The sequence below is a fragment of the Pezoporus wallicus genome, unplaced genomic scaffold (assembly GCF_028554395.1).
Source record: "Pezoporus wallicus isolate ANWC-B61680 ecotype Strahan unplaced genomic scaffold, APGP_CSIRO_Pwel_v1 contig_9584, whole genome shotgun sequence".
Lineage (NCBI taxonomy): Eukaryota > Metazoa > Chordata > Aves > Psittaciformes > Psittacidae > Pezoporus > Pezoporus wallicus.
In genome coordinates, this window is record NW_026640928.1 from 37,605 (window position 1) to 56,542 (window position 18,938).

General features: G+C 46.3%; 1 protein-coding gene and 1 long non-coding RNA gene across 3 annotated transcripts in view; both read left to right on the forward strand.

Annotated features, from left to right (window-relative positions):
- The window catches only part of SETD1B (SET domain containing 1B, histone lysine methyltransferase), a 48,676-nt gene extending 35,519 nt beyond the window's left edge, over nt 1–13,157 (forward strand). For both annotated transcript variants that reach the window (XM_057421315.1, XM_057421316.1), the window contains exons 8-18: nt 1,355–1,525; nt 2,329–2,416; nt 3,271–3,488; nt 3,756–3,900; nt 4,613–5,068; nt 6,849–8,405; nt 10,360–10,526; nt 10,821–10,952; nt 11,566–11,685; nt 12,019–12,156; nt 12,881–13,157. In XM_057421315.1, the coding sequence (XP_057277298.1) occupies nt 1,355–1,525; nt 2,329–2,416; nt 3,271–3,488; nt 3,756–3,900; nt 4,613–5,068; nt 6,849–8,405; nt 10,360–10,526; nt 10,821–10,952; nt 11,566–11,685; nt 12,019–12,156; nt 12,881–13,054 (3,366 nt within the window). In that variant the 3' untranslated portion in view covers nt 13,055–13,157. The remainder of the gene's footprint in view (nt 1–1,354; nt 1,526–2,328; nt 2,417–3,270; nt 3,489–3,755; nt 3,901–4,612; nt 5,069–6,848; nt 8,406–10,359; nt 10,527–10,820; nt 10,953–11,565; nt 11,686–12,018; nt 12,157–12,880) is intronic.
- Nucleotides 13,158–13,160: 3 nt separating this feature from the next.
- LOC130605658 (uncharacterized) lies at nt 13,161–18,876 on the forward strand. Its single transcript, XR_008973758.1, has 3 exons — nt 13,161–15,004; nt 17,873–18,077; nt 18,409–18,876. It is a non-coding gene; the product is annotated as an uncharacterized LOC130605658 (long non-coding RNA).
- The last annotated feature ends 62 nt before the right edge of the window (nt 18,877–18,938 follow it).

An 18,938-nucleotide genomic window follows, 5' to 3' on the forward strand; every position in this document is an offset into this window, starting at 1 on the left:
TTATTAGCAGGAGAGCTGAGCTCATGCTTCTTCTCTGGTGATTACAGCCAGCTTTGGCAGATGAGCTCTGTTAATGTCAGTTAAACTGACTTTTAGATGTTCTTATGCCCCTGGCTGATGGGAGTGAACGTTCCCACCGGTACCCTTTGCTCAAGAAGAGCATGGCATGCCACCGGGCATCGTGCTCTCCCCACCTCATCTGCCTCTTCACAGCTGCAGAGGTTTGAATTCCTGCTCTTCCTTCACACCTCAGGTCAGGTGAAAAGGGGTTTGATGTGGCTGAGCAGAGATGATTTTCCTGTTTCTCAGGACTGGAGCCTTCTGACAATCTCTGTGGACTTGTGCTGTGGTTGCCAAGTGAACACAGTGATGGGTGTGATTTCTGACTCGCTATATTGTGTCTTGTGCTGAAAAGAAGAAAGGTCTTCCCAACTAGAAGGTCTGAAGTTGCTTTCAGCTATGTGGGTTAGCAAGTGAAGGTAGATAATCCAGTGTTAGGCTGACTTGCCTAAAGCTGGTTATTTGCAAGAGGTATATGTGTAGCTCTATTTCTCACATAGCTGTGACCAGACCAGATGGGCTCCTGCAGCATTTGGGAATACTGGTATATCCCAGCTCCTAAGCTTCCCTTCAGAGTTTAGGATCTTTGTACAGTAGCTGCTTTTTTGATACACGGTAGTTCATGCCTGGGGGGAGGAATGTGTTCCCTTGGGCTGAGTTCTGGGTTGATGTTTGCACCTTTTCTTCCCCTTTCATCTTTCGTTTTAATGGCCTTTGCTTCCAGCATTGGATTCTGGCTGTTCAGAAAGTGGTCACTGTGGTCTCCACACCAGACACTTGAGAGACCTGAAATGAGCCATGGGGGCTAATGGGTCTGTTCATTTCCCTTGTCCTTTCTTGTGAAGGACTCTAGCCTATGTTAAGTTGCATGTGAAGTAAATGGAGATTGTTTCTTAAAACACTCAGTGGAGAAAGCAGGAGTGTCTGCTCTTTGCCAGTGTGGTGGCTCCAAATGCAAGATCACTTAGTGTCCCATGCTAAGCAGCTGTTCTGGGAACCCCAACAGTTTTGCCTTAATCAATTTTAGTACTTTGTGCAGAGCAAATAACTTCTTAAAATGCAAAGGGGAGGAGGCTTCTCAGAAATGGAAAGGTCTTGTTATCAAGAAGAGCTCTTGCACCTTCTCCCTTTCAAGTGTGTGTGGCCACGTAGTGCATGTTCAGCTGCCCTTGCCTTCAGAGAAACTGATAGCAGGGCGAGGCAGTGACATTTCACAATCCTCAACATAGATGGTTTTCAGAGTTTGTGTGCTACCCAGGGCATTTTCTACTTGAGTGTGCTGTCTCTGTTGCAGGCGTCTCTCACTCCAGTGAAGTCTGGAGGAGAACTGGAGGAAAAACCAAAGCCGAAGGATCGAATTGCATCTTGTCTTTTGGAGAACTGGAACAAAGGAGAAGGCCTGGGATATGAGGGAATTGGCTTGGGCATTGGGCTACGAGGGGCCATCCGGCTGCCATCCTTCAAGGTAAAAGCAAAGATCTGTCTTCATTATGCTAGTATTCCCTTCCAGCCTTATCTTTGCATCTACCACTTGTGTGCATTGTCTGTAAAGGATCTCCCTGCTCCCCAGTGTAAATGAGGCATTTGGCTGTGTTTAGGACACAGCATTTCAGCATGATTGCAAAATATGCTTCTGCTTGTGGTGCTTTACACAGTTACTGATTTGCTTAGAATGTTCTGCAGTTTGGCAGCTGAATCTCACCTGAAGTTTGGTTAAAGGTGTTCTCTGCCCATGTACCTCACAGAATCAGACCTGCAAGCACAGGGTCGCAGAGCATTTGCATAAACAATGAAAAGCATCTTAAACAAAGTGTGGGTTAGAGGAGGGTAGCGGCCTTCCCTGGAGATAGGCTTTTGAATGCATAGAAAGTGCAAGTGAAGGTTTGGGCTGACGGATTCTGCAGCCTTTATTTAGAATAAAACTTGCTTTGAGCTTCTTTAAGATGCCATAGGCTTAGGTTCTTTTTCTGTTCTGCTGCATCTCAGACAAATGGATTTGTGGAGAGTTTTCTCTGTCATCTTCAAAGTGTGTGGTGATGACATGCACCGTGCTGGTACCCAGAGTGTTTTGATGCAAATTGAGGGGGTAGAATTTCATTCACAGTGAAATTCTGTTTGGAAGCGAATAAAGGGATCAAGAGCTAGAGAAGTGTCCCTTGGTTTCTGGTGTAAGTCACCACTGCAAAGTAAAGCAGTAGCAGTTTGCTTAAGAAGTTGATATCTGCTGTTCCTAAACTTTTAGAAATGCTAATTGTGTCTTTTGTTCAGGTGAAAAGAAAGGAGCCACCTGAAGCTGCCTCAGCAGGAGATCAGAAGAGAATCCGACCTTCTACTTCAGTGGATGATGAAGATGAAGGTTTGCAAAGCACATTTGTTTAAAACACGAGAGCAGATGCAAACCACATGCAAGCTGAATGCTTTTAAACTTCACAGCAGTGTGCTCACTTACAGTTAGACACAGAGTGAAGGATCTGAGCCAGACCCCTGCTTCTCACAGACCTCTCATCAGCTGGGCGCTGTCTCCTCTGGATTCAGTTATCTTAAATGCATGGGTGGGAAATTTAAGCCCTGCATTGTATGAGTAACTCATAACCTAGTTTAGTTCTGGTGATGCAGAGCTGGTCACCCAGTAGAGGGAGCTCAGGTGAGTTCATGGAGAAAGCACACGCGATGGTTTGCCCTGTGTTTGATTCTAGGAACAAATCAAAGTTGTTTGCCAGAAAAATCTATTTGAAAATATTTTAACGTGTTTTGCAGGTTAGGGATAAAACAAAGCTTTTGAATACCATTTGGTTTGCATTAAAAAGTAGATTCAAGTTACTTGTGCCATAAGGTCAATTCAGACTAACAACTGGTTTTGAAGCCGAAGTACAGAAAAAGGGTTTTGTAAAGCACTTAATACAAAAAGGCAGTAAGTTTGGCTTACTTGTCTGACCTCAGTCATGCCGTGTCTCTTCACTGCACTCTGCCTGTTGCTTGTAAGCTTTGGCCACCTGTATTTTGCCATCCTTGGCATTTCAATGCCCTGTACCCAGTCTTGCCCTCATGCTGAAATCAGTAAGCCTTTGTACACTTGAGGACTCACACAGCACATGGGGGCATTGCTCCTAGCTTTGATCTTCCCAAGTAACAGATTTCTGTTATGTAGTCAACACTTTTCCTACCTTACAAGGTATTTGATGGCAATTCCCTCTTGTTTTTGCTCATCAGAGTCAGAGAGGGACAGGGATGCTTCTGATACAACATCTGACCTGTCAAAGAAGGATGCGGAAGCAGTGGGGCTGAGACGGCGACCAGCAAGGCCACTGGAGCTTGACAGCGAGGGAGAAGAGGGAGATGAGACATCAGAGAAAGAGGAAGAGTCCTCTTCAGAGAAGGAGGAGGAGCAGGAAGAAGAGGGAAGCTTGGTGAAAGCAGCACCTGGCAAGGTGTGTTCATTTGTGATTGCAGTTCTGAATGCTGTCTGTTATTAAAAGGGGGTTGGTAGTTCCAGGTGCCAGAGTTACCTGGCATCTGCCAGGTTCCAGATGCCAGAGTTACACCCCCACTAGGGTCTGTGCTGAGGGAACCTCAATGAGGTTATTCACTCTTCAGATTCTCTAATCAGCATCCATGAGAGTCACTGGTGGTTATTACAGTGACAGCCAGGTCTCAGTCAGACACTGTTCATTTTTTGGCAATGCTTTCTTGCAAAGGAGGAAGAGGAGGATGACGAGGAGGATGAAGATGATGATGAGGATGAAGATGATGATGGAGATGATGATGAGGATGAAGATGAGGAGGAGGAGGAGACAGGCGTAGACACAAGTGACAAGGAGGAGGAGCAGGACTCTGAGGAGGGTAAGTGGTTCCAGTGGAAGGAGCAGGCATAGCCTTTGGGTCACATGTGGTTTTTCCCTCTGCATTTGTGAGCTGATTGTTTTTATTTGTGCACCTTCCTTCACTGAAGGGTGATTTTCCACAAGGTAATGTATACAGGTCCTTTTAGTTGCTGCCTGTGAGGCTTCCATGATCCCTCAGTCTGTGGGTCCCTTTGCAATAGCTCTCCACCCTCAGCCCAACTTGACAGAGGGGCAGAGACCTCAAAGCCAGCTGAGTTTGCTTTATGAACCATGTGTGACTGGGAGGAGAAGGGACCAGACTCCAAACAGGGTAATTCAGCTGCTAATAATTTTCTGTCCTCTAAGCTCTGCTCTGGGAGATGGTAGGTCCCACGTTTTAAAGCTGTGTGTGAAGGCAGCAGAAAAGCTTAGTACAACTCCAGTAAAGATGCAACCCACCAAGAGACGCATGTGAACAAGGTGCCAGGCAGCACTGCCTTTGCAGCTGGTGGAGCTGCCTGTTGTATAGCGATTGTTGTGAGCCTCCAGATACACAGTTTGTAAGTCTCTGCAAAACTAAATAAACTGGGGAGTCCTTCAAACCCACATGCTGTTCCTGATGCTGCTTCCACGCTGTTATAGTGTGGAAGTGATAATTTACTCCTGTAGTAGACCCTGATTGTTTAATGAAGTCGGAAAGCTGAACTAATGGGGATTTGTTCTTGTTGTAGATGTAGCAAGTCCCTCATCTTCCAAGGCTGAAGTTGAATCATCCGATGAAAGCGAGGACTCCTCTGAATTTGAGTCAAGTTCAGACTCAGATGATGAAGATGAGGATGATGAAGATGAAGAGGAGGAGGAAGAGGAAGAAGAGGTGGCTGAAGATCAAGACAGAGAAGCCATGGTTGCTGAGACGGAGCATGAACCTGCTAGTCATGAGCTTCCCGATGATGAGAGGGAGACTATTTTGGAGCTGTATCCTGTGGATGACTACATGGATGCAACAGGCTTGGGACTCGCAGAGCCAGCTTTGGCAGTGAAAGATGAAGGCATGGAAGAAATCAAAGCTGGGGAAGGTGAATGTGGTGAAGTCCCAGAGGCATCTATTGCTGCTGAAACACTGAAACACTTGGTTATGGAAAGAGACCAGGAGACAAAACTTGCTCTGTCTCCCATCTGTAGGCCAGGTATGTCTTTTCATGTAGTTTGGTGTTTGTTGTACACATTTCCAAGTACAGTATTCTCACAGCGTCAAATATGTATGGGTTTGTATTTCCTTTCTCCCTCCAGTCTTAGCTCTAGGCTAGGGGTTATCTCTACAGGGAAACAGGTCTGTGCTGAGCTTTCCTTCCTAGTAAGGAGCATTACATGAGTCATCAGCTACTAAAAATACTGTGGTTATTGTATCCAGAATCTTACCCTAAGCCAGTTTAGTTACTGTCCTACAGGAACTGAACAGTTGTCAACATTTGAGGGTGACTGATCAGATGTTGTGGTGGCTGAAGCTCAAGATAGAGAAGCCGTGGCTGCTAAAACAGAGCAGGAATCTGTGCTTAATGAGCCACTACTGGCTCTTTTTGTGTTTAATACTGAAGCAGTGTGTGACTGAGGAGCTATATGGGGCAGGTGAGTGGGGTCTCAGTGTTGTATCTGGTTCCTAATACTATTATTGGTGTTCGTTTTTTTTTTACTTAGTCCTTTCAAGTGATACTCTCTGACTTCCTGGGAGAAGGAAGTTGTCTGCATTCAGTACAGAGTTGTATTTAACCTACAGAAATTAGAACAGGAGTGAGATGCATAAAGTTTGTCAAATTCTGCAGCTGTGGGGGAATTAAAAGTGAGACGGTGGGGCCGACAGGGAGAGCACATGGAGTGTGGCCTTCAGTGTGAGCCTTGGCAGGGCTGGTGGCTGAGGACTGCTGGGGCAGTACTTTGCCTCTTGGAGAGCTGGAAATCCAGTCCCTGCACAGGCTGTCACTCCTTGACTGCCCTAAAATCTGAAAGCCCTGAAGAGGCAAAATGCTGAACTGGGCAGGGCAGAGAACCTTCTTGCACAGATCCTCTCTGGAACAGATCAGTGTGCAGAAAGGACATATAGTTGGGGAGACCTGCGTTTGGGCAGCAGCTCTTGTGGAATGAGCTTTACAGGGACGCTGTGAGAACAAGCTCTAACTACAGCATTCTTCTGGTGCAGCCCAGCCTGATTGTACAGGAGTTACAGGGACTGGACCCTTCTGTGGTTTGTTCAGCGCAAATGGGGAACACTTCTCTTCCAACTATCCAGGCATTTTCACCTCCTTTTGCTCTCCCACTTGAAAGTGTTATTTTGAGCTGCCTAACAAGATTCACTGTTGATTCCTTTTGGACCTGGCCCTAAGTGGGTAAATAAACTCCAGACAAATGAGCCTGCTGCAGAGAGAGCAGCATATAAATTGCCTCATTGATACCATCTGAGTGTCTCCTCATTCATTACAAGGGCTTCCCATTCCCTTCATGTGTTGTTCAAGAGTGTTATGCTCCTCCCTTCACTGCTCCCTCCTTGGAGAGCTTAGGGTTCTTCATGGCCTTGCAATTAGTTTTCTTTCCCACATTAGAAAAGCTGATAGCTTGAGGCTCTGACAGCTCTTCTCCAAAGTCCTCAGCCCACAATCCACTAAATCTTTTTATGTCTGTACAAAAGGTGGGCAGGGGTTTTGAAAGCAGAAAACCTTCATTCTGGCCTGTGTTGTAGTTAATCCTCAAATTAATAGTGTGGGTTTTTTATGGTCCATTAGGAATGACTGTGGTAGCGTCTAATTACTCCACACTCTGTGCCTCCAAAAGGTAAAGCAATGGGAGTTCTTAAAGCCTCCCAGTGGAATTGAGCTGTTCTGTAATTGTGGCGTCTTAAACATGCCTTTACTGGCAAGTGGCGAGAAACTGAATTGAAGCAAAGCTCCTAATTCTCTTTTCTTTCCCCCCTTTTAGAGGAAGAGTCCGAACCTGCTACCATGCTGGAGCCAGAGGTACAGGAAGGTCCAAAGCCTGACTCTCAAGATGAGGAGGCGGTGCTCTGTCTCTCAGCTCCAGTGGGAGTCTTTGGAGAACCTCTGCCGAATAAAAGCAGCTTCTTTAGCAAGTCTGAGGACAGCAGCTTAGAAGCTCATGTTAAAACAAAACTGCCCTCTGCAACGGAGGAAGACGACCGGCTGCCTCGCACGCCTGGACTGGAGGTGATGATCCATTCAGAGACTGATGCTCTTTTGCTTCCAGCCCACAAAGTGCCATCCTCCATGCTTCCCTTACCATCCACTCCTGGTAAGGAAGAACCTTTAGTCCCTCCAGAAAAGTTCCCTGAACACTTAATGGTGACCAAAACGTCCATAGAAGAGGAGATTCCAAGGACTCCTGGGCGGGACATTTTGGTCAAGTCTTCACACCCCTTTGCGAAGTCGCAGAGCACGGACACTGTTCCAGCCACACCAGGAAGCGATGCTCCCCTTACAGGAAGCAGTTTGACCCTCAGTTCCCCTCAAGTCCCAGGGAGCCCCTTTTCCTACCCATCCCAATCTCCTGGCATCAACAGTGGCATTCCTCGGACTCCTGGGAGAGATTTCAGTTTCACGCCTACTTTCCCAGAGGCTGGTGCTACCATTTCTTGCTTTCTGTCTGGCAAGAAACAGTCAGAGGATGACGTCGATGAGAAACCCTTTAAAGAGCCTCTTGGTGCTTCCCTTACGATCAGCATGAACAGTGTTCCTTCCCCTATTCCCTTCGCCAGCCCCCCACAAGCAGATTTCCACATGGACATGGGTTTGCCACCTGATGAGCCAATACCTGTAGCAGTCCTGCCATGCATGCATGGAGATGGAAGAATGCCCATTGAGGAATGCAAGGCAGAAGTAAAATCTGTTTTGCTCTCGTCAGAAGTACCCCCTGGTGCTTCTGTTCTTCCTCCCCCACCACCTCCTTCTGTCCTTCCCAAAAGGAGGCCAGGCCGACCAAAACGGTCACCACCTTCTGTCCTCTCACTGGATATGTACTCGGGCAAAACCATAGAACCTCCTCCTATGCCAGTGGCCTTGGTGGAAAGTGCTGTGGGCAAAGAGCTGCTGAGTGGACATCCAGATGCTTTCTATGGACTAAAAGACCCTGAAGCTGTCACCCTGGACTTCAGGAATGACGGTTTCCATGAGAAAATTGCAGCTGAGACAGTTGCAGAGAAACTGCCATTTAAGGAACTGGAGAACCAGTGGAATGAAGACTTAAAGGAGGAAGAAGCTCATGCGAAACCTAAAAGACAGTGGCGAAGGCAGAAGAAGTCACCTGAGCACCTCCCAGCGATTCCTTCCCCTGAGTATTCCCCACCCCGGCCTCAGTTCAGGCCACGCTCCGAGTTTGAGGAGATGACCATTTTGTATGATATTTGGAACGGAGGCATAGATGAGGAAGATATCAAATTCATGTGTATCACATATGACCGCTTGTTACAGCAGGACAATGGTATGGACTGGCTCAATGACACCCTGTGGGTATTCCATCCTTATATCCTTTCTCACTGGCGCTCTGCATTACACAGCACGTGTAACGTGCACTAGAGGGTCACTGTGTAGGCCTTACAATGCAAAAAACTTAAGTCTGGTGGAAAAGAGCATTTGCTTACTCTAACAGGAATTGCTTGCATCAGCAGGGAATTCTAGACTGCTTTATTCCCTGAAGCTGCAATACAAAAATACTGCAGAAATGGCTGTTCCTGCTGCATTTCAGTCTAAGACTGCAGGGAAAATCTGTATGCCCCTCTTCTGGGGAGGCTTCCTTGCTAGTTTGAGAAGCTTCTGTCTGCATTTAAACCATACTTTCTTTTTCAGCTTGCCTGTGGAATTTCGAGTTGCACATACAGGGCTTTAACCTGGGGCTAAAACTTGCTGTAAAAATAATCTCACCATCTGTGCCCAAAATGATGAGCTGTGGTATCAGCAGCTTTAACTCTTTGAGTTTGAAATACTAATAAGAGCACTGGTTTCTCAGCAGCACATCAGGGACAAACACAGCCCTGGGCTAGGTGGGGAATGTACTGGGGCTCCTGCAGCAAGTATGTGGGGCCCTGGTTGGTGCTAATGAGGCAGGATCTGGCCCCATCCGCTCCCTCCCTGGCCATCATCTGGTGATCAGCAGCATAGGCTGCAGCTTTGAATCTTTGGGAGCATTTCTGGGACACAAAAGCTGTCTCAGAACAAGGTTCTGCACATGTACAGCCACCAGGAGAGATGTCCAGTGCCTAAAAGGCTGTTCCTGTAATCTAGGAACTAGTAATGTTTATGATCTAGGAATGCAGTAATGTTTTTAGGAAAGATATACAGGTTTATATGTTAAAGAAGACAAATGCACCACCTTGTGTGTTGCTGGAGATTGTGTGGAGTTAAAATATCTCATCCCTTACCCCCTGCAAGGGACAAGACTTGATCTTAAAGGTCTTTTCCAGACTACCTGACTGTGATTCTATGAAAAGCCCAAACCACTCAGAAGAGTCAGTGATATGATGCTAGCACTAAAAAGCCTCTCAAAAGGGCAACATGAAAGATTAAATTTGTAATTTTCTTTCTACCAATGCAATAGCTTTGAAACAGATTTATTTAATCATTTAAAGGAAATACTTTTAAAGGATGATGAAAAATGTCATCCCTGGTAATTCTCAGTCTGTGTCTGCCCCAGCTCCAGTTTTCTGGTGTTCAGGGTATGTTAGGACTCACAGGGAGCATTTTTTGTGTAGAACTCACTTGTCCTAGGGTTCATGGCTGTGTTTTGGGGTTAGCCGGCGCTGTCCTTCCAGAAGCCAAAGACCTTCTGCCTGCTCAGTGCAGTGGCTCTTTGCCAGGCCAGCTGCAGGTTTCCTTCACTGATCAGGTCAGTGGGGTTTGAAACATCTGCTTAGGGGCTTACCCTTCCCAACTGGTCTGAAGGAGCTGATGTACTAAGGCTGGTGAGAGCATCATCTCTCTGCCTGCCCTTTGGGCTGAGGAGCATCTGATCTTAGTCAGTGGGGGTGATTGCTGCTGTGAGATCAGTGAAGCGTCTTCAGGGCTTGGGGTGCCTGCAAGGAGTTTCTGGAGGTAGAACAAAAGCATGCCACTCAGAGCAGAGAAGATGGTACATCCAGATGGCTGGGCAGCTGCTGTCTGTGTACATAATGGGTGCTGTGGGGAAATCCTTTCTCAAACAGGTTTCTCTTGACAGCTTAACCTTTTTGAGTTTAAATTTTCATTATCTCTTTACTTTAGCTTCCCAAATCACGCAGCTAAGGAGGAAAGACCGTTCTTGATTAGCCTGTGGGCATGTGGGCTTCAGTGATGATTGTGACTTTCCAATAGGATTGGGGCTGTTTTGCAACCCTCCCCAAACCTTCCTAGTTTCCCATGCTCCCGGCATTAGCTCTATGTATCTGTAGCAAGTTTTGCCTGATGTCCACTGCTGGCTGTGTTTCTCCTTAACTTCTTCCCACCTACTAGCTTTTCTACCCCCAAGAAAAAGAAGCGGGATGATGGGATGCGGGAGCACGTCACGGGCTGTGCACGAAGTGAAGGCTATTACAAAATTGATAAGAAGGACAAACTCAAATACCTCAACAATAGCCGAGCTTTTGCAGAGGAGCCTCCAGCTGACACGCAGGTGAGAATGTGTCCTGTGCTGTCTGCCAGGGTGCAAATGGGATTTGGTTTTATACGGTGTCACTCACAGTGGATGCTTCCTGCCTTTTGGCAAGGAGGAAGGTGAAGCTGTTGCTACGCCTGTGTCAAGTCGGTCATCCAGGAGCTGCTGGGGAGGTGTTAGTGTTTGATGTGGGATGTTTTAGGAGGCCACACATTCTGCAGTGGTGTGTTGTAGCGCAAAGGATTGCTCACAGGGAGGCTGCAGGGTGTTGGGTCTGTGGAGCAGCTTTGATCACCCTGTTTGTCCTCTCAGGGTATGAGCATCCCTGCCCAACCTCATGCTTCTACCCGGGCTGGCTCCGAGAGGCGGTCAGAGCAGCGCAGGCTCCTCTCCTCCTTCACTGGTAGCTGTGACAGTGACCTGCTCAAGTTCAACCAGCTCAAGGTAGGTCAGCCATGGATTGCTCCTTTGGGCAGGGTCTGGTTGGGAGTAGGCTGAGGCCAGGGCAGGGGATCTCCTGTCAGGTTGTGTCACCTCAGTGATGCGCATCTCAGCATTGGGCACTGCTCTGTGTGACTGGTATCTGCCATTCCTGTATTTGATGTAATACAACTTGGTACAACAATACAACTTAATATCATGTGCAACACAAATAACTCACCTAAAGAAACAGGGACAGAGCAGTTACAGAGAAAACATGACACTTAGTACAGTATCCTTACTAATGAGAAGCAGAGATTATGGCTATAAATGAGTATATAGTGATTACAGAGCTTGAGCAATCAGGATTATGCAGAACTGAGACCGATGGCCTCAAAGGGTCTGCTCTCCCCATAGTGTGGTTGGTGCTAAAAAAAACCTCAAGAAGTGCAACTTCGTGGGACCTCCCATGACATCTGTCCTGCCTTCCTGTCACCACAAGATAGAAGGAAACTAAAATCAGGTTGAAGTACCCCAGTGCTGCTTGTGCTGCAGATACTGGACCTTGGGACAGCCTTTCCCTTTCTGTGCTGTGCCTAACTCGGGGTTTGGGTTTTGGGGTATTTTCTTCATGCAGTTCCGGAAGAAAAAGCTAAAATTCTGTAAGAGCCACATCCATGACTGGGGCCTTTTTGCTATGGAGCCCATTGCAGCTGATGAGATGGTGATTGAATACGTGGGTCAGAACATCAGGCAGGTAAGCTGGACTGTGGGTGAAGCCTGAGCAAAAACCAGCCCTGAGAGAAGCACTCGAGTATGACAGCAGGGGTTGGAGTCCCTGCTCTAAGGCGCTAGCTACGTCACGTAGGCAGAGGTTGGCATGTGGCTTGGAGGTACAAAGGTGGGATTTTCAGCAACCCATAAAAACTAAGCACTCAGATCCTGAGGAGCGCTTCTGTTTTCAGTGAGGTTTGTGTTCTCGAGGCATTTGGGGTCATATATCTGTTGAGTGACACAAGCACAGCGTTGTATAGGTCTCTGCTCATGGATCGCTTCTGCAACATGTCCTGACCCATGGGGTTTTCTTTAGGTCATTGCTGACATGCGTGAAAAGCGATACGAGGATGAAGGCATCGGGAGCAGTTACATGTTCCGAGTGGATCATGACACCATCATCGATGCCACGAAGTGCGGAAACTTCGCCAGGTTCATTAATCACAGCTGCAATGTAAGTACCACGGGTTTGCATGGAGCTGTGCTCTGCCATCCTGAGAAACCCATCGAGTCCTTGCTGACTTTGATTGGGGCCATGTTCAGAAGTAGCAGGGGGTCACAGGGTTGTGATTAAATGTCAGTGGGCTACAGCAAATCAAAGCAGAGTCTAAATCAGCGTAAAGAGATTTGTGAGACACAAGAAATAAAACACGCAGCAAGACAAAGAGCACTCAGGATCCTCCTGACTGTGTTGGGAGACCCTGATGGACACTGTTCAGATCTCTCTAACAAATACTTCTTTAAACTGACTTTTAGCATTGTTATTCAGTGGGAGCAGTCTCCTTCTAGTGTCCAAACTGGAAAAATGTTTTCTGCCCTGGCAGTTAGAGAAGCTGCTTTCTTGTCTGCTCTGTATTGCAGTCTACGCTCAAAGGCTTGGCTGCCTGAGCAAATGATTAAGCATTGGTTGAGCTGCTCTCAGCCTGTGACAAACTTGGTGGAGCATCATCCAGGCTCTTCTGCACCACAGATAACCAGAATATGGCATTTGGGGGGAGCTCTATTTCCTGGCTTCATGCCTTCCTCTCAGCTTTCCCTGGGTCTGCACTCTGGAAACATGACTGAGGCTATATAAGGAAAGTACTTCCCTATTTTATTTTAGCTTGGAATAATTGTGGAGGCTGGGAAGCTACGGCCATCAGGAACCTAAATCATTACCTGTTCTGTCACCCTTGCAGCCAAATTGCTATGCTAAAGTGATCACGGTGGAGTCTCAAAAGAAGATTGTCATCTACTCCAAACAGCACATCAATGTGAATGAGGAAATTACCTATGACTACAAGTTTCCAATTGAGGATGTAAAAATCCCATGTCTCTGTGGCTCTGAGAACTGCAGGGGAACCCTGAACTGAACTCAAGGTTTCTCGTCACATTTGCACCTTCGGCCATGTCAAAACTGTGGTAACCAGGTGTGGTTGCACTTTGCCAAATAAAAGGAAAAACAAAACAAAAAAACAGTAAAAAAAGGAACAAAAAATTAAAAAGGAAAAAAAAAAATTAAAAAAAGAGAGGAAAAAAGAGAAGAAAAACCCCAAGTTTCGCACTTCTGCCAGGATCATGAATGACAGCAAAAGCGCACACGCTTAGGAGGACTGTTCATGTTTCAGGTGCTCTTTCCTTTTCAGATCCTACGCGCACACAAAAAGGTGATAACCATTTTGTGGCATGGTCTATCCAAACACTAGCTTCTCTGTTCAGTCCCTACAGTAATGCTCCAGAATGGAATAATGGTACCTTTTTCTTTTTTTTTTTTCAATTGTTGTTCTAAACCTTCATCTTTTCATCAATGCTGCTACCTTTTTCTCATCAGTTCTGTTGGTTGAAAAAGACATTCAACGTTTAAATGTGAAGCAGAGACTGAAAATGCCATATAGGGTTTGTTGGGAGCTTGATTGGCTGAAATTGCACAGATTTCTCAGAGTAAGCTGTAAATAAATGTAAGGTTGATGTTACAGAGCAAGCCAGAGGCTTGAGGGGGTGTGAATGGGGCTGCGTGTGTGTGTGAGCGGGTGTGTGTATGTACGGAGACGTGTCTGCAGCCAGACTCCAGGTGAACTGTCCTGCCTTTTAGTTAGGGATGAGCCTGAACAAGTCCCCCTAAGCCAGACACCTGGGGAGGAGCCAGGTCAGCTGCAGACCTCAACACCTTGGGCTTGTCTCTTAGTTTTCATATGACATGCTGGTATATTGGGGGATCAAAACCTCTGCACCTGCACGTGAAAAAATACGTGGATACCACAATGACTAGTAAGGAGTCAAGTCAGTTGTGTCGCTGTAGCATTGTGGCATGGTGTGTGGCCTTGGGGATGCCTGTTTCTTGGAGGCTGGTTTGTCTTGCATGCAAAAAAAAGGCTGAAGCTGAGATTAAGTGGACAATTCAGCCCATGTTTGCACTCTAGGGATCTTATCCTCCTTGGAAGCATACACTATGGCCCACATTTTTGATAGAATTTCCTTCCTATAGATGGGAAACAGGCTGATCTGTGTCTTGTATTAATTTTTTCTCATTTTTGTCTGCATTTCCCTGCCCTTTCAGCTTGTACATGGAGTATTTGCTCTGTCCTTGAATATGGGAAATGCCTCCTGTGATAGGAACAGGCTGCATGGCGCTGGTCTCCTCCCTCTGTTACTCAGTAACTTGGCCTGCGGTGGTCCTATCTCTCCAATAAGAACATACTAAAAGTGTCCCTGGGAGCAATCCTGTCCTCCCCCATCTACAGCATGAAAATGAATGCTTCTTTAAATTGGGAAGGCATGTTTTGAAACGAGTTTTTGATATATTTTGTCCTTGTAGATGTGCTGAGGTGAAGGCTGCAGCTCTTTGAGAGGTTCCATTTAAAAATGGGGCAAAGTACCAAAGAAATACTTCTTTGGATTTGATCTGGAAGTGTTACATGACCATTCAGGTATAGACAGGATCACTTTTTCAACTTGCATTGAACTTCTCCTGCTTTAAAAGTAGAGATTAGTTGTACTAAAACCTTTTCAATTGGCTTCTAAGGGGAGGTTGCAATATCATTATGAAATGTGAAGATGATCTGTGTAACAAAACATCTTCTCCCCAACAGAACAAATTGCACAGCTGTGTTCTTGTAGCCTTTCAAAATCAGGGATAATTGCTCTGTCGCCACAACTTCACCATCAGAGGTTACCGCCTTGCAAAAGTGTTTCCTGGGAGGTTTTCCAGCTGTTACATGGAGCTGCCAGGCCCACACTGCACTTCTTCAGACAAAAAGCCAGAAAGAATAGGAACACACAGACTGCTATGAGCTGCCTTAATACTGCCTGTATTTCTGTCTGAGGTGAGGAGATTGTTGTTGAGATTGGAGAGCCCGTAGTGTCTCATCTCTTGGTTTTGGTTTGGTTTGTTGTTTCCCCCTCCCACCCCAACTTTATAAACCTCTCCAGCAGTTGGGTAACAGTGACCCAGAACCTAAAACGATCAGAAGCACAACTAGTTTCTGTCACTGAACATTGGTTGTAACTGCAGCGATGGCAGGAGCATTTGGGAGCTAAACCTGCTGCTCAGTTTTGTTGTATTCTTTGGTTAAATCAGGTTCATCTTGTGTTGATGCTCCAGCTGGCAGCTCTGCAGCTTGGCTTTTTACTTTCAAAGCTTTGGAAATGCACAGAAGTTTCCTGTTTCTCAGAACTGAAGCCCCTGTGTGTGGCAGTTCTGCTGGTGTCCTTGGCCTTCTTCCTCTCTGGTCCATCAGACCAGTGCACTAACAGTGGTTTTGTGGGGGCAAAGACACCCCAAATGTCTCAGCCCTTAAGTACCCATTGACAGTGTTGCATTTCCCAGCATATCAGTGTGCTCTGGATGGGATTAGCCCCTGTGGTTTGCCTTAATCTTTGTTGTGGAGAGGTGGGAAGGAGGCAGGTCGTGGTTTTCTGAAACAAGACCTGCAGGTTGGGGTTCTTCACTGCATTTTTAGGAGTGCCAAAAGGATTTGGGTACCTAAATCACTTGGGTACTTCTAAAATTGCCTGTAACCCATCTGGTTTTAGGATCCCAGACAAACAACATGAGTTTTTGGAAGAGCCGAGCTCCCAGTAGTTTCCCAGTAGGAAACAGAGCTGTTGGACTTCTGAAAAATCACGTTAGTCTGGTCTCAAAGCCAAATGTGAGGCTTTTCTCCTCCATAAATCTTGGCTTGCAGAGTCCTACCTGTGCAGCTCTTGTCTCAGACTCCAAAACTGCCCCATTCCCAAACCAAATTATCTTACAGTGAGGATTCTGTGTGTGGTTTAGTGATTTCCATGAGCTGCTGCAGTTGCCTGTGGCTGCCCTGTCCTGGCACGCTGGTGGGGTCTCATCAGGACACGGGAGCCCTGCAGCCACGGACGTGGTTTTGGAAGGCAGCCCCATAGAGATACCTCTCTAATCCCTCCTGGACCCATCTCCTGGGGTAAGATGAGGGAAAGGCAGTAGGTGTGCGATTCACACCCCAGCCTGGATCAGACCCAGCGTTTTGCCTCCGTAGTCAGCACAGGCACCCCATGGAAATAGTGGCAAGGACTAAAAAGAAACCTCACCAGCATGTGCTGCTTTACAGAGAGATTTACAGATTGTTTTGGTTGCTGGAAAGCCTGTCCCCAGTTTATTTTCACCTGAATTGAAACCTAAGGCCAAAAATAGACCTGACCTTATGCTCCCTGCAGGTTTCTGTCTCCCCAGGTGAAATGACCCAAGAGAACAGTGCAAAAGCTTTGGAATTAGGACTTAAACCCTTAGTTTCCCAGCGTGAAGCTGGCTGGGGTTCAGGGTGCAGATGCCTCCACGGTTGGAGTTCTTAGGAAGTGAGCTCTGTGCTTGCAGGTCCCGCCTGCTGCTGCCCAACACCTTCATTTATCCATTCGGTTCTCCCCCCCGTTTGCAATTCCAGGTTGGTCCCAGTAAGTGGTCTGTGACTGTTGGGGGGTCCAGCAGGGGAAGGGGCTCATCTTGCAGATATTTATATTGTATAGAGCAGCTTATTTCTACAAGGAAAAACAAAACCATTTTTAAACTCCAACAAACAGTACTTTCAGTTCCGGTTTTTGTGACCTTTTTCAGGGATCATTTCAGTGCATTTCTGTATAAAAAAAAAAATTAAGGAAAAAAAAGGATTTTGAAGTATCAAAAAGAAAAAAAAAGCATCTTCTGTACATAGGCAAAGTCAAGAATCTTCTCTTCAGACACTGTTTCTTGTAGAAACATGTTGAAAATTTTTTTGCTGATTTCTTTGTACTTCAAGAGCATGTAAATAATTTATTAAAAGTGACTATTGTAATTTGGAGTTCTTTTTAAACAGATCCCAGCTCTAAATCATGTCGAGGAGACGGGGAGGAAGAAGGACTTCAGTATAGCAAAGGAGCTGGTGGCATTTACAGCTTGTGTCAAGCTTTGTATAATGTAAATTCTGTATAAATACGGGGTTTTTTTGTCAAATAAATAGATGGAATTAGAAGCATTAAGAAACTGAAGACAAAAAAATTGCCAAGTCAAGGCTTCTTCTTTGCCCTCCCCTCCGTCTGAAACCTAATGTGCAAAATCTATTTATTTCAAGCGAGGAAATGTGTACAGTCTAATAGACAACCTAAAAGCGTATTTAAGCGAGTTTGCAACTGGATTGTTTTCAAGTTAATATTTGTGTTTTGTTTTCCTGAGTTTCCTCCTTAATTGCCACTGTAGTATTTGTCCAAGCGGAACGAAACGCAGCGGAACGGGCACTCTAAACCCAACGGGCAGTTGTAAGAGCGAAGTGGAAAAGAACAACCCCTGCTCCCAATCGTTGCAGTTGTCCGGTTGGTTCAATTCACAGTGTGAAAATAAGGGCCCTCCTTTAAAAGGAGGTAAGTCAAATGGTTTGCAATAAACGAAAATCAAATCCTTTTTGTTCTTTTTAAGTTCCTTTAACACAAAACAAAGAAAAGAAACCCCAACTCTGCTTTGAAGATTTAGGATTTCTGCTTTTTCTTTTGTTAAGCCAGTTTATAAATTTAGGAATGTTTTGTGCATATAGAATCTGTCACCAGTATGTATCTTGTTTTGAAGAAAGTGTTTTTGTTGTGGATGTGTCATGCTGTATATATTTGTTCATATTTTTGTGAATTGAATACTATGTACCATTGTATTATAGTAACTTTTATAAAGGAAACCATAAATATACTGACTTTTCTTACAGAAAAAATATGTTGTGCTTAATGTACAGCCAGGGCGGCTCTTTGCTCTCAGACCCATGCTGGAACCGGGTGAGCAAAAGGAACCAGATCCAGAAAGAGAGCAGTCCAAAGAGCTGAGTATCAGCAAAGTTAACTGAAGGTATCAATTCTGGTGAGCAGGAAATGACAGATTACTTTGAGCAACATTCTGCTGCATGAAAGAAATACGTGAGTGATTTCAGTTTATAAACTTAAAATTGTCTTAGTATTAAACATTCTTACAACCCTTAAGAGCTGAAGCCCCTGCCACGGTGCTGGGTGTCCCTGTTCCATCCGCCCTCAGTGGTACAGCCCAGGCCCGTGAGGGGTCTTTGCTCCTGCAGCCTCTGCCCTGGATTTCTCTGAGTTCACCTTTTCTTAATCACTGTTTTAACTTTATGGAGGAGAAAGCTCTTAACCTACCAAGCAGGCATTGGTGTAGCTGGTTTGGGTCAGAGGCCCTTTGGTTTAAATCAGCTTATTCACACCTGAAGTGAATCCTGTTACCTGTGGTTTGCAGGAGGGGGAACCACTGGGGTCTGATGTGAATGAAAGCACAGCCTGGAGCTGCCATGTGACCCCCTCCCTCACTGGGGGTTGCTGCTGTGAACATGGTGGTGGCCAAAGTGGCTTCCCTGAGCTTTAGAAAAGACACCCAGAGCAGAGGTGAATGCTGTGGCTGATGGAGGAGGGAGTGAAAGAGACAGGAGAGAACTTGGGCTGTAGGTGACTTCCCAGCTTGGTTCTTGGTTTCTGTCACTGGCCACTGTGTTGGAAGGGATGCGGACGCAGGACAACCTGTGTGGGGCAGGAGGCAGCAGGGCTCAGCCTGGAGGGTGCCTGGATGGAGCTGGTCTAAGGAGCCTGTCCTGAGCCAAGGGCTTGGCAGGGCCTTTGGCTGCTCAGGGTTTGAGCAGCTTCGATATTGGGTAACGGGAGCAGGGAGGCTGGGGAGGGAAATGTGCAGCATTAGGAGACCCTGAGATGTTCTTCAGCAGTTGTGGGCTGAGGTCTGTGGGGCCCTCAGGGAGCACTTGACCTGCAGCCACG